The sequence below is a fragment of the Neofelis nebulosa genome, chromosome 2 (assembly GCF_028018385.1).
Source record: "Neofelis nebulosa isolate mNeoNeb1 chromosome 2, mNeoNeb1.pri, whole genome shotgun sequence".
Taxonomy (NCBI): Eukaryota; Metazoa; Chordata; class Mammalia; order Carnivora; family Felidae; genus Neofelis; species Neofelis nebulosa.
The window spans coordinates 207,031,633-207,046,612 of record NC_080783.1 but is presented as its reverse complement, the minus strand read 5'-3'; the positions used below and the strand labels follow the sequence as shown (position 1 = coordinate 207,046,612).

The 14,980-nt window shown below is 36.8% G+C and overlaps 2 protein-coding genes across 39 annotated transcripts in view; one reads left to right on the top strand and one right to left on the bottom strand.

Moving 5' to 3' along the window:
- EIF4G3 (eukaryotic translation initiation factor 4 gamma 3) overlaps window positions 1-14,980 on the bottom strand; it is a 320,627-nt gene that overhangs the window by 115,344 nt on the left and 190,303 nt on the right. For 32 of the 38 annotated variants that reach the window (XM_058718790.1, XM_058718783.1, XM_058718773.1 and 29 more), the window contains 2 exons: window positions 13,951-14,073; window positions 5,972-6,080 (listed from right to left, as the gene is read on the bottom strand). In XM_058718790.1, coding sequence (XP_058574773.1) covers window positions 5,972-6,080; window positions 13,951-14,073 — 232 coding nt within the window. The remainder of the gene's footprint in view (window positions 1-5,971; window positions 6,081-13,950; window positions 14,074-14,980) is intronic. The other 6 variants (XM_058718791.1, XM_058718754.1, XM_058718759.1 and 3 more) reach the window with 1 other exon arrangement.
- LOC131505336 (uncharacterized) overlaps window positions 1-14,980 on the top strand; it is a 45,935-nt gene that overhangs the window by 28,241 nt on the left and 2,714 nt on the right. The gene's annotated exons all lie outside the window — the stretch shown is intronic.

Genomic DNA, 14,980 nt, shown 5'->3' with positions numbered 1-14,980 from the left:
ATGAAAACTTATCTTGTAAAAAGAATTCTTAAAGGAAATGCCAAAGTTAATATTCAGATAACCAAGTCCAATAAAAAAGAACATAATACATATGAAATATTTGAGAATACATAAATGTATCTGCATATAGAAGCAAGAGAGAGAGAGAGAGAGAGAGAGAGAGAGAGAGAGAGAGAGAGAGAGAGAGAGAGAGACTGATAATCACAGTAAAGATACCAGAAACATGTAAGAAACTGTAATTCATGAACATTTCCATGTTCTAAACTTCCACGTAAACTGATAGGTGATTCACCCCTGGGAGGATGAAGCCAGAGAAGATTTAGGCTGGTTTCCAGCTGTGCTTCTGGAGAGTGATAAACAGGCTCCATCAGAAAAACAGATACTTAGGAGTATGTTCCTCAAATGCAAACAAAAATTTTAAGAACTACTAAAAGACCATCTAAACTGAAATGAACTTTATTTTCTCCGCCAGAAATCTTTTTACCCATCAGGGAAAATGAGTCTCTACGATAAATTATTGTACTTAAGTAAATCTATCAAAGAAAATATGCTGTTAATCACAGAAGCATGTGGTAAATATTACCATTAAGTTGTTAAAGGCTAATTCATTTGATGCAACTACTTCTGCTGGCCTTAAAATTCATTTTAACTCCCGGGTATAGAGATCAGTGATTCTTAAGTTGAACTCTAGGTATTTATTTAAGAGGAAAAATAAGATCGTTAGGCTCTCACTGTCAAATCCCTCACACTTGGGGCACCTGGGTGGCTCAGTCAGTTAAGTGTCTGACTTTGGCTCAGGTCATGATCTTGCAGTTTGTGAGTTTGAGCCCCGCGTCGGGCTCTATGCTGCCAGCTCAGAGCCTGGAACCTGCTTCAGATTCTGTGTGTGTCTCTCTCTCTGCCCCTCCCCTGCTCATGCTCTGTCTCTCAATAATAAGTAAACGTTAAAAAAAAAAAAAAAAAAAAAAAACCAAATCCCTCACACTAATTGGTCAGGGCAAGAGAAAAAAATATTTCCAAAAAAATTTGTCTATTATATGTATTACATGTGTGTGAAATAAATATAATAAATACACATTTATTAAAATATCACTCATCAAAATAATCATCAATTCACTGGAGTAACTGCTAGATGGGTCACCCAGATTAAATTATAACACTGTGAAAGCACATCAGAATAATACCCTTTATGACCACTGAATGAAACCTAGCTGTAGCAAATTAAACAGTAAAATATAATTCTCACATTAATAATTTGGTAAGAGTATGTCAATTCTATTACTAATTTTGAAAAATAAAATTACTGATACTAAAAACAAAAACAGAACTAGGACTGAAATTTCTATATACTCTTTGAGAAAAATCTAAAATGAAGAAAATCAGAAGGGGTGCCTGGTTGGGTCAGTCAGTTAAGCAGCTGACCAGCTCAGGTCATGAACTCGTGGTTCTTGAGTTTGAGCCCCGCATCAGGCTCTGTGCTGACAGCTCAGAACCTGAAGCCTGCTTCAGCCAGGCTTCAGGTTCTGTGTCTCCCTTGCTCTCTGCCTCTCCTCCACTCACACTCTATCTGCCTCTCTCTCAAAAATAAAGATTGAAAAAAATTTTTTTTTTAAATTAAAAAATGAAGAAAATTAGAAACAAAGAACTTATTTTGAGAGTTCCTCATTCTGATATAAAATTCCTTTAATTCATTCAAATTTCACTACGGAAAGCTGAAAAGTATACTACAGTAAATACAGAACACTGATTTTATCTAAGAACTTTTATCATTAAGAGTATGCTTTACAGAGCCATGATAGTTTGAAATCTAATATACTGCATTAAAAATATTTATATCATTTGGCCATCTTTAGGAAACTGAGAATTCCATTCTTAAAAAAAATTTTTAAAGAAATAATCATGCAAGAGGGAGCAAAGACAGAGGTTTAGAATATATAAGTAGATTTATATTAACACTATAATAGCAACAAAATAAGAGAGATAAACAGACTAAATGTCTAACATGAGGAATTTATTAAACAAATAATAGCCTGGGCCATATAATGGTAATATTGTGCAATCATTTAAAATAGGCTTTAAGGGGTGCCTGGGTGGCTCAGTCGGTTAAGTATTCAACTTTTGATTTCAGCTCAGGTCATGATCTCACAATTTGTGAGATGAAACCTTGTGCTGGGCTGACGGCACAGAGCCTGCTTGGGATTCTCTCTCACTCTCTCTCTCTCTCTGCCCCTCCTCCACTTGTGGGTGCAAGCACATGTGCTGTCTCTAAAAATGAATAAGCATTTAAAAAAATTTAAATAAATAATAAAATAGGTTTTTAAAAGAGTAATGATATGGAAAGCTGTTTATAATAAAAGATACGTTTTTTGACAAAGCAGGGCACAAAACTGTATGTAGAGCATAAGCCTAATTTGGTAATTTAAAAATACATATACTACTAACATATGCATATGCACGTGGGAAAGTGTCTACGTATCCATAGTTTCTACAATGAATGCAATGGAACCAACTGCGTAGACAGGTGCCTTTTGGTTGTCATGAGTCTCACGTGACTGAGAAGGTACTACTATCATTTAATGGGCAGGGACCAGGAATGGTAAGCGTTCTGCAATTTGAGGGACAGTCTCATGTGACAGTGAACAGTCCTGTCCTAAACTCCAGGGGAGCCCCAATTGAACTACATTACTAGAAATGGTTGAATTACAACAGAGTATCATTCACTGAATACCTACTCTATACTAAGTGCTTTCAAAAGGCACTAAAACTAAGACTAAGGCACAAAAACTTGTATTTGTATTTCACTGTTCATACCATATCCTCCATACACTGGACTGAATGTATGGTATCATCAACACCAACTGATGATATTAATTCAATCTTCAATGGTTTTCCCTCTACAAAACACAGGTCTTCCCTGTGTCTTTGTATCTTTATAAAGCACCAAACAAATGGGAAATGTCACAATTTGGTGTTCATGTAACCATGTCAGCTATTCATATCAAAACCTCTGAGAAACCAGAAGTTTAATAATGTTACTGAACATTTACTAAGTACTCAACAGTAGGAACTGGGTCAAATACCATATATACATAGTGTCCTTTAATTCCTACAACCACCGCTGGGGTAGAAAGTATTATGAGCCTATTTTACAGACTGGGAAACGGAGTGTTCTATAGATTGTCATATTGTCATAGATCTGTCATGCCAGAGTCATGTAACTGGCCAGTGCTGCAACTTGAAAATGATTCCAATCCCATATTTTTCCAATTGAGGAAAAAGAAAAAGGTTTATGGAAAAAAGTATTTAGGTGAATCAAGCTGGTACGAGAGTTTGGGGCTAACATGAGATTCTGTTACCCAATGTAAACCTACAATAATGACATTTTCATTGAGAGAAAAACCAAACTGACTGCAGAATGCAGAATCTATTATTTCTTAAAGTAATCTAGCAACCTTTGAAAACAGCACATTTTTGCATCCTACTTTAATTTCAAAAGGAGCCTATAGTTAAGAAGAAAACTAAAAAAATTTTTAACTATAAAAAAATTCTCTGAAAATTGGTGAGCCCTTTCTAGTGTTATTTGACTACATACGTTTGGTTTAAAAATTACTCTGAAAACTATTCTAAATATCGGCAAGCTATAGGTACAATCAGAAATGGAAAATTATAATTAACTCAGGTTTCTGGAAAATAATTGGTACTAAGAAGGAGATGGCAATAGTCCCTCCCCCAAAGAGTTATTTATAAATATTACAAAATATACTTAAAATTCAAGTTTTTCTTTCCATCAAGGTAAAATAAAACATTTTCAATCCACTCATATTTATATCAAACATCAATCTGAAATGTTTACTTTTCAAAGGTCCACTAAACATAAAGAACCAAGAGGAAACCAATACTTCTGCATTCTTTCTTATGGAAATCAAGACCTAAATATGACAAAGTGAAGGTGTTTTATATTCTAAAAATTGTAGCAGGGCAGAGCTATCATCATTAAGACATCTTATGAATTCTTTGTATCGTGGCCTAGCTGAAGTTTGCATAGAGGATAGGTTATGGTTTGAGGCCTTATGTGATGGTTAAGTATTCAATATACTTAGCATAATTCTAACTGCAAAACTAGTAAAGTTTTGAAGAGAATACCCTGAAAATTCTTTTCTACTTAGATTAAAAACATTGTGATTCTTGACTCAAAAACGCTCTATCACTGGAGAAAGAAAGTGGTCTTCCATATAATACCTACAAAGTGCATTCCTGAAAGGTGAATGGCTTTCATATTAAAAAATTTAACTCTAAGCGTGCATGAGTCTATCTCTGAACACTGCCAGAAGACGTATCTGACAGTACAACTTTTAGAAGCATGCCAGGTTGGGGTTTGATACCTATTTTTTTGTTTAAAACAATCTTATAAAACAAATAAAATATAGGACGTGTCTCTGTTCGAGTTTACTAGGTTCCTTAATATTAAAGAGAAAATACATCCTATTATCTTTGTATGCTGTAGAAAACATTGAAATCAAACAGAAGTTGCTAAGTATGATTAACGTGCAGTCCAGTAAAAAATCAATTATATTGGGGCGCCTGGGTGGCGCAGTCGGTTAAGCGTCCGACTTCAGCCAGGTCACGATCTCGCGGTCCGTGAGTTCGAGCCCCGCGTCGGGCTCTGGGCCGATGGCTCGGAGCCTGGAGCCTGTTTCCGATTCTGTGTCTCCCTCTCTCTCTGCCCCTCCCCCGTTCATGCTCTGTCTCTCTCTGTCCCAAAAAAAAAAAAAAAAAAAAAAAAAAAAAAAAATCAATTATATTAAATACCATCCTTAGGTTATGTGCCAGTTCCCAAGTACCTTTTAAAGAGTAATTTTTTACAAAGTACATTTAGTAACAGCCAGCTAACAAGGGAGGAAGGAGTAATTCAAAAAATTAGAAATCACTTATGCTTTCCACTCAGAAGAAGTCAGAAACATTATCAAAGCATGCTCAGTAGCACTTGCTTTCCCCTATGCCTGATGACAGACAATTGTTCCCCAATTTTGGTTAAGGTCAACCTAAATCCAACTTAGCAAGCAAGAAAGAGAGACTGTGATATCTCATTTTCTGACATGAAACTTCCTTTACAGTTTTCTATTTATAATCCAAAAGGCAATGTGTACACTTATTTCAACCAACGTTTTACACTTCATGTTCAAGGTAAATAGGAGTAGGGACCCTGGTTTAATTGCGATCCATAGTATAATGACTCGTCAAGACCAAATACTATACATGATGGAAATGGAGCTAGGATAAACTGAGTGCTACAGAACTGAGGCTACAGAGCCAAATTTCTAAGAAATATTTCACGTTTTTAAAAAATAGCAAGATACAGGGGCGCCCGGGTGGCTCAGTCGGTTAAGCGGCCGACTTCGGCTCAGGTCATGATCTCGCGGTCCGTGAGTTCAAGCCCCGCGTCGGGCTCTGTGCTGACAGCTCAGAGCCTGGAGCCTGTTTCAGATTCTGTGTCTCCCTCTCTCTGACCCTCCCCCATTCATGCTTTGTCTCTCTCTGTCTCAAAAATAAATAAACGTTAAAAAAAAAAGTTTTTTTTTAAATAGCATGATACAAAAGAACACGTTAAATATATTAAAACGATGTTATTCTTATAAAGCAATATATATTTTGATTTATTTCCCCAACATTGTTTTCCCTACACACACACACACACACACACACACACACACACACACACACACCCAGAACAGCTTCAGGCAACCAAGTTTTGACCTATAAATAAATAGACAGTGAGGCATTAATAAAATACAGGAAAAAATTTTACTTATCAACCCTACTTTACCTTCCTAGAGGTAGAACACTTTGCTTTTCCATCTCAAAGTTTTGTTTAGTATCTAAATAAGCTTCAGATGTTCTGCTCATACCCTTAAACGCTGAGGGGAATGTAATTAAAATTAAAAAGGAGGGAAGAAAACAGTTATACACAAACCTTGCTTCTGGTCGCTAGCTGCAGTGACAGGGGTGCTGGCAGCAAGATGAGTGCTCTCCACAGTCCCATAAACCAGAGGGCTGTGCTCAGGGACCTGGCTGGACAGCTGCTGGGATTTGAAGTACAAAAAAGGGTGATAATGAGCGTGCGAACATAAAAACTAGCAACATGGAACCCAAGCAAGTAGGGAAGACAGAGTGGGGCAGGAGATCACAAAATTAGAAGAAAAAAAAACAAAAAGAAAAGAAAAAAAGCAAGGAAAAAAAATACATAGGCCAGTTTAATAATTCAAAAAGTACAGAAAACGGGAAGAAAAGGAAAGAGGCAGCAGGAAAGGGGAAGGAAAAGAGATGATTACTATTAACCACAGCAAGAGAAGAAAGCACAGAAATCATTAGTATAAATGCATTCTCCAGGGTTCCATCTAAGAAGGAACTTTTTTCCACCTAACAACAGACATCACATCTAAAAGGTAATTTAACTTCTCCCAGTCAAAGACCAAAGGGATCTGGTCAACTTCACTTACAAACTACCTAGCAAAGTGGTTCATCTGACCAAAGCTGGACAAACAAAATACGGTGTTTTAAAACCAGTCACTGATTCAAGAAAACAATACTGAAGAGTGATTTTTGCCATTTGTCTATATAATCACACGGGTGAAATGCATCTTCGTCTAAGGCATTTTCACTTTAAAATGTCTTTAGATTCTGGGTGAAGGACAGTTATCTTTTCAGAGTCAGAAATCTAGGTAAAAGATCTGTTTTTCAGAGCTAAAAGGAAACTCTTAATTTTCACTCAACCACTTCACTGGAATCAAAAGTGGCCATCAAAATCCTAGCAGAGTAGGTTGAAAAAGTTGCAGCCATCGTTCAACTTAGAGGGAACAAAATGACAAAAGAAAGGACAAGGAACACTCATTCTACATCACTTTCCAGGCAGGTATTTGTTCTGGATTTGAGGGTGACACAAAAGCCACAAAACAAAGCAGTGTCTCTCCTCAGAAATCTAAGGTCATTTTTTTTTTTGGAAAGCTATCATCTCCTACAATGAATTCTATCAGAGCTATCAGAGCAGAGTCCCTGCACAATTCTGATTTTCTGTGTGTGCATGCATGTGTGTGTTTTAGACGCGAGGGAAAATTAAGGTATGAATGAATATGGGGTGGGTAGGGCCACTTAAAAAAGTGAGAGTCAATAAACAATATTTTCAAATTTCTAAGTCTCATTTAGCACAGGAAAATAAAATTAAAAAATCTGTTCAGATACATACCATTTATCACGTCATTTAAGTAACAATGCTTTCAGAATGAACATGCAATTTATATTTGATTTTATCTGGACTGTACAGAATAACAGACAGGAATGCAGAAAATACTATTATTTTACCTATTCATTAGATCATGAGAGTGCTCATCATATTCCACAATTATTTCTAAATGAAGACTACTAAAATTATATTTTCATATACAAAAAAATGAAGTCAGTTACTGCTTTCACTTTGAATCATGAACAAATAAATGAAAAGTACTGCCATGATTACTCTACTCTGAATCCTTAGTACTGGTGGGAAAAAAAGCTGTTATTAAAATTCAAAAATTAGGACCACTTCAGAGCTATAAATGAAAATACAGGCTCAGTTCAATTCTAAGGCTGAAAATAGCTCTAGAACAAAGGAAAGAGTCTACGTTAGTTAGCATTTATTAAACAGGGAAGAAAGACTTGTAAATTTTACCATTTATCTAAAAGGAAGAAAGTATTAACTCCAATTACCTAGGAACTTAGGTAGACAGAATGACATCTATACATGAGACAAAATGTTTAAGACAGTAAAAGCTACTGATATCTATAAATCTGTACTGATCAGAATTTTTCAAGCTCAGATTAAAATATCTGCAATCATATTAAAGAGATAACTGCACAGATATTTTTAAATTAAAGTCCTAGGAAGATTTTATATATATGCATTTATAAGAAAGCACTGAGGTAAACCTGTTGGTTAAATCACAGTTCCAAATCCTAGTATCCAGTACATGGTTATAGAACCACAAAGTGCTAGGAAAGAACCTCTTGGGTTTCCTCAGCTGTAAAATGCAAAACAATTGAATAAAGATCAAGTCTTTTCACTTTTAACATTCTCTAAGGCTCTGAAAGCATCAAGAAAATAAAATTCACATCAATATAATTCAATATGCTCACCTTGTTTTAGATTAATTTTAATTAAGGATAATCTTAAATTTTAGCTTAACATCTAATTTCATATTTTTTCCTCATGAAATAAATACAAAAAAGTCCTGACTTGAGTCTTGACTAATTAGCCTAAGGGACAGACATACCCCCTCTTCCCCTATTCCTCACACCCTGGAAGGTGGGGAGGCTTTGCCTCAGGGTAATCTTCCAAGAGGGGTCTTGCAAGCGTCTTTTCTTTTTTTAAAAATGCTGGGGCCACCTGAGCGGCTCAGTCGGTTAAGCAACCAACTTCAGCCTAGGTCATGATCTCTCGGTGAGTTTGAGCTCCGTGTCTGTGTCTGTCTCTGTGCTGACAGCTCAGAGCTTGGAGCCTGCTTCAGACCCTGATGGAAACAGACCTGATGAAATCAACAACCCTGCTCTATAATTCTAAATAGGACCCTCTGGCTGTCCATGTACAAATTCATTTTAAGCAAGACAATAGCTTATCCCTCGCCACTAAGAGTCACTGTTCATTGTGACATCTCATTCAAAACGTCGGAGAGAATCCACCTTAACCTAGATATCTGTTTAAAGTTTAAAACATTTTCCACACTACTGAAAAATACTGTTGATTTTCTTTTTCTTCACGTAATCTACGCCTAACGTGGGGTTCAAACTTAACAACCCTGAGATCAAGAGTCGTATGCCCTATGTACTGAGCCAGCCAGGCAACCTGAAAAGTACTATTTTTAAGTCAAAAGAGACTACTAATGAAAAATTAATTTATTAAAGATGAAGAACAATGTGATTTAATTAAATGACCACTATCTTTATTGAAGACAATATTAAAAAAAAAAATACCTATATGCTTCAGGGTAGACTAATGATGTAAACTCACTAGAGCTTACAACAGAGTCGTCAAAATGACATTTTGAAAGATAAGACTGGTTTGTTTACATTATGTGGTAATCTTCAAATTCTTTGTGCAGGAACTTACCCACTTAGTGTATAGATTACTTATATTATTGTCTGAGCTTTAGAATCCAACTTAACTATTATTATTAACACTATAAAACTAACAAATGGTTAGAATTTAAGGTTTCTAGTTATCAAGTTTATAAGAAACTCTTCAGAGGACTGAATGACTTTGTAATTTTCACAAATAGCAGGGAAGGCTGTGTCTTTCCTAAAATACATTATCAATCACTAGTCTCCAACATTTCTCTGTCCCTATACTCTGGCATAGGACTCTCTCCCAAGTTATAACAATGCTTCACTATAAGAGTAATTCTTAAAACAGGAAAAAGAACAAAGGTAGTAGGGAGAGAAAGAAAGGTATATAAAGTAGTTCATTTAAAAAATTAAGTGATTTTGAGATATCACCCCAGCCTTTGGAAGCCGACAATTTGGGGAGCCTTGCCTATATATACAGCATCATGTATTTATATTTACCCTATAGAGTCCCATAAAAACTTTCAGCCATCTAGCACTTTTTGTTTTTTTTGAGAGAGACAGAGGGGGGTGGGAGGGAGAGAGAGAGAAAGAGGGAGATACACAGTCCAAAGCAGGCTCTAGGCTCTGAGCTGTCAGCACAGAGCCCGATGTGGGGCTTGAGCCCATAAGCGGTGAGATCATGACCTGAGCTGAGGTCGGAGGCTTAACTGATTAAGCCATCCAGGCGCCCCTCTAGGATTTCTTAATACAGAAATGTTCCTTGTGCCTTATTGCTATCAACAAGAGAGATGCAGCTGAGAGATTGTGATGCTGAGGGAAAGTAACAAAAATATTCCTTCTTTCCCACTTTAAAACATTTTTTAATTTTAATTTTTTAATTTTTTAGTGTATGTTTACCTTTGAGAGAGAGACAGAGTGCAAGCAGGAGAGGGATAGAGAGAGAGGAAAACACAGAATGTGAAGCAGGCTCCAGGCTCTAAACTGTCAGCACAGAGCCCGATGTGGAGCTTAAACCCAAAGACCATGAGATCATGACCTAATCTAAAGTCAGATGCTCATCTGAATAAGCCACCCCGGCGCCCCTAATGTTTATTTTTGAGACAGAAAACATGAGCAGGGGAGGGGCGAGGGAGGGGGGGGGAGACAGAGGATCTGAAGCAGGTTCTATGCTGATAGCAGAGAGTCCAATGTGGGACTTGAACTCATGAACCTGAACTCTGAGATCATGATGCGAGCCAAAGTCTGAAGCTTAACCAAGTGAGCCCACCCAGGTGCCCCTCCCACCTTAACATTTAAAAGCTGAAAGGGAACTCTGGAATTACTTAGTACAATCCCTCATTTCATTGATGAAAAAAGCAGGGGTTAAAAGGACTTAATAACATTGTGATCTAAGGTCATAAATCTAAGTGACAGAGTGGTGACGTGGAGCAAGTGTCCTAGCAGACTCTATGAGCTCTACCCACGCACCTAGGCCTGTGTACTGTGATCACCTGCAGGGGCACACATATATACACACCTAGATTTTTTCTGTTTTTGAGATATAAAATCTTCAGGAGTTATTCCACAGATCATTTTAAAACTAAGGAAGCAGGGCAATTTCAAACTCAGTCTACTATTTACGGTAAAAACAGTAGCAGCAAAAACCTGTTTCTCCTCTCCATTCTCCTTGCATAAACCTAATACAGTTTCTTCTTTTGAATGCCTGCCAAAATGAAGCTCATTATCCCCCTCTTCAGATACCCTGATATATACTCCATGCTATATTTTACTATATATCCAGGTATCTAAGCTTGAAGAGCCACCTCTGACTGTTCCCTCTTACACATAGGGGAACCATGCATCCCGTTTAACTGGACAGTACTGGTTCATGCCTGTTTCCCCATCAAAATGATCCACAGCATCCCCATTCATTCTAAAACTGCCCCAATTTAGATGATAAATTATAAGGTCATTCTTTCCGTAATCCTTACTTAGTAACCAATTGCTACATATTTCTCTAAGAGGTTTCCTCTCCCTTCAACTAACTCCCTCATTTATCACCTGAAATGGTAATAACCTCCTTTTGTCTAATTTCCCATCTCCACATGCCACCCTTTTGTACATACTGTCCCTCTGCCTTGAATATCCTTCTCTCTCTTTTCATGTTGTGAACATCAATCTGGGAACTCAGACCAAATGTCATCTCTGCTGTGAAGCCTTCCCAGACGCTTCCAGTCCTTCTCTCCTCCTCCAGAAATATCAAAAACTGCAATACTAATAACACATGGTGTGCACTGAATACTCACTATGCCCTGAGCTGAAGCAATGTTTAAATATTTTCTCTCATTTAATCTTATCGTACCTATATACGATAGGTTTTATTTTCTACATTGTTAAAAGTGGAAACTAAGCCTCTGGAAAATTAAGCAATTTGGCTAACGTTACAAAATTAAGTAGTGGAACTGGGACTTGAAACCAAGTATGTCTGGTTCTGAGCCAAAGCTTTTAAATCCCTTCCCTGTACTATCTTACCGGCACTACCATTAACAGGTTTCTGGGATCCAACACATTTGAGCCTGTGCTGCAATCCTGCCCCACTTGGTCACATCTGTGCCTTCATAATTCTCTGTACACACTTCACAGGAGGACCGGTAATACATATGTTAGTAAGTGTCCTCTGCCTCACTTAAAGGGACTGGGATGACCTCAAGGGATAGGGAAAGACTTTGCTATTCATAGCACCTGCAACTGTGGCTCAAAGCAGATACACTGTAAGGTCAAAAGCAATAGAGTACTTACTATTCAGTCATAAATTCTCATGCAGAGGATTGTCTCATCTGCAGTCTTAGTAACTAGAGTATGGTTCAGGATCTATCTAGAATTAGACCACAGTTGCAAACTAGCAATCATTAGGCTAAGCCTAATGGATTTTCTTAGGCTGGCACAGTGCTGTGTTAGAATTAGCCATCAACATTTAAAATAGGCCAGTTTTTTACATAAATAAAGATTTTTAGCTTCTTTTGAAACAGTGGATCAACATTTTTACCCAATATAACAGATGGGAAGTAGTAAATGACTCCTTTAACAAGAGATGTTCTCTCCTACATTATGGGCACCACTATGAATTTCCAAAAGTGAAGCCAAGAGTCAGCTGCCATCATCATGCTTATGTGGTTGTTCTTGAGATATTTTCCCCTTTAGTACATGTCTCCGGTAAAAAGGTATGTGTTCATTCCATGAACTTGGAAAGACAATAGATTAATAAATGTGGTTTTAAGTGTAATTACCTAATAAAAGAAACTGATGCCTCATGACAATATGATGCATCAAAAAGTATTACCAATTATAATTAATGATTGATGGCCTTTACAAATTAAAAGTGGACATTTAATGTCCTTTATGTTTACACAAACAAATATACTTGTATTTAGGCCTGTCATCCCTGATGAAAAATTAAAAAAAAAAACAAAACAAAAAATGGACTTCTGTAGCCAAAGGTAACCACAAGAGGGTAGGATATCAAGCTTGGTAAGATTAAGAAGATCAAAACACAGGGAATTAAAATGCAAAAAAATATATTAACCCATGTCCAAGTTGAGAACTGAACACAAATCAACAAAAGGTTGTCAGGTATACAGCTTGAAAATGATGATGTTTTAATTAACGTGGGGAAAAATACAGACCAAAATTTAACTGTCCTCATCAACCAATTCCAAGTTTTTCTGTAGTATGCCCCTACATAACTGAGTACATAAGTATATAACTTACATAAGCATGTAAATGTTACCTCTCCCATGTTCACTTCTAGGGAAGAAATTAAATAAATTCACAAATCTTTAAGAGACTCTAAACTCAGTCATGTATTTGTGACACCAATTTTGAAAAATGTTTTTAACAACTTTTTTAAACTATGTTACTAAAATCAAGTCAATGGTCTAGCATTCTGAAATGATAGTTAATTATCCACGTATCACATATTTATAAACTGGGCCCTGAAGAATACCTCACCATCAAACCACAAATGAGGGAAGCAAGCAGCCCCCACAACTCCTTAATAATTTTCATTCTATCTGTTTTCTATGCTGAGCTCGCAGTTTAGGTATTTTGAAGCTTTGAAAATCTCTTAACTCCTCTCCATGGTTTATCAAAATTTAAAGTGACCAAGTGATGAAATCAAAATATTGGCAAATTCAGGAAATTCCAGCCTCTACTACAGTTTATTAAACTCCAGCTTCTCCTGGAATGTCTTGATTTCTAAAAGCAAGAAAGTGAACTTTTGAAGACCATGATAACTACATTCTGTAACAGGAACAAGATGGTGCTTAACTGGTAGAACTTCCTAATAACCCAAGTAAATAATTAAAGAAGACAACCTCCAATCAAAAAGCCTATTTGTGGTGTCCTAAAAGGTAAGAGGTATGCCTAAGATACATCTACATATGCTCTGAATTACATAGTCATTGCCCCAAACAATATTGTTAAATAACAATGTTTAAATTTTCAACCTCAAAAGTTTTCATGAACATAGTGTACAGCATTTAATTTCTAGGGCTCCATATTGAAACATGAAATACACATTTATTGAAGAGGTTTCCATAGGAACTGCAACTCCTTTTGGTATCATGCAATAGCTCACTAGGAAGAGTGGCAAAAGCTATGCTCTGAATGTGGAAACAATACACAGAAATGTTACCAATAAAAATCTGAAGTTATAACAATTTGTAAAGTGAAAGAACATGTCTGTTTAGACATCATTTGAGGTTCTGAGACAACTGATGGACATGAAAAGTCAGAAAGTAGCCACAGAAAAAAGAGGAGTCCAGCAGAGGTTAGTGAACAAATACACAGCATCATCCCTCACGGCTGACTCCGTCTTACCTGAGGAGGAGTAGGTGTGGAAGTGGGTCTCCCTATGGGTGGGGTAGGATTTCTGCTGCCACCTCCAGACATAATCTCCTCTGTTATGTCTTTCCCTCCCTGGTTTGGATCCCGAATTCTTATCTATAAGGTCAGAATAAGATGGCATATTTAGAGATGGGTATCTATATAGTACATTTATAGGCATACGATGTATTAAAGGTAAAACCTGGGCAACCTATAAATATCAAAGTTGATAATCACCACATCTGACTTTATTTCAGTCACAGAACCATATGGGGTCAAAGAAATTTGGGACATTAGTTCTGACTTGAACAAATTAGAGTAACAAGCTAAAAAGACATCCAATTCGCTGAATTTCTAGGTCAAAAAGGCCAAGTATTAACACTTGTCTTATAAGCACTGCCAAATTGACTGATTTTATGCACAATAATTAACATAAAATTCATAAGTAAAACCGTTTTAAAATACATCTTACTCTGTAGAACGAAGTTTTAAGGGTCATAAATGGTTCCTTAACAAAATGAAAAATGTACATATTCTAGTAATTAGAAATAGGAGTTTATGTTGCAGATAGACTTACGTATGCATGTAAGAATGCTAACTGTAACAGAGGCTTTTTGAGCAAAGGCATAGAAACAATCTCAAGGCTAATCAAGAACACAGTAATTAAAAAATTATGCTACATCCTTACAATTACATACCAAACAGACAGTAGACAGAATGAAATAAATCCACATGTACTGAGATGGAATGATCATCAAGAGGTACTGGTAGGTGAAAAGATGCAAGATGCAGAACAATGTACGTGGTTCTCTTACTTTTTTAAAGGCTACCTATGCTCACTGATATCAGTGGAGATGGTGCTATAAAGGAGAGGGAGCCCCAGAATGTAGGCCTTCCAACCTGTGATGTTGCTGAGACCTAAAGGCCCTCTTTGCTATCCTCACCTCCAGAGAGCAGCCAAGGTAGCCCTGGCTTCATAGAAATAGCGAAGAATTCATTAATAAAACCACCTGGATCTGGAAGC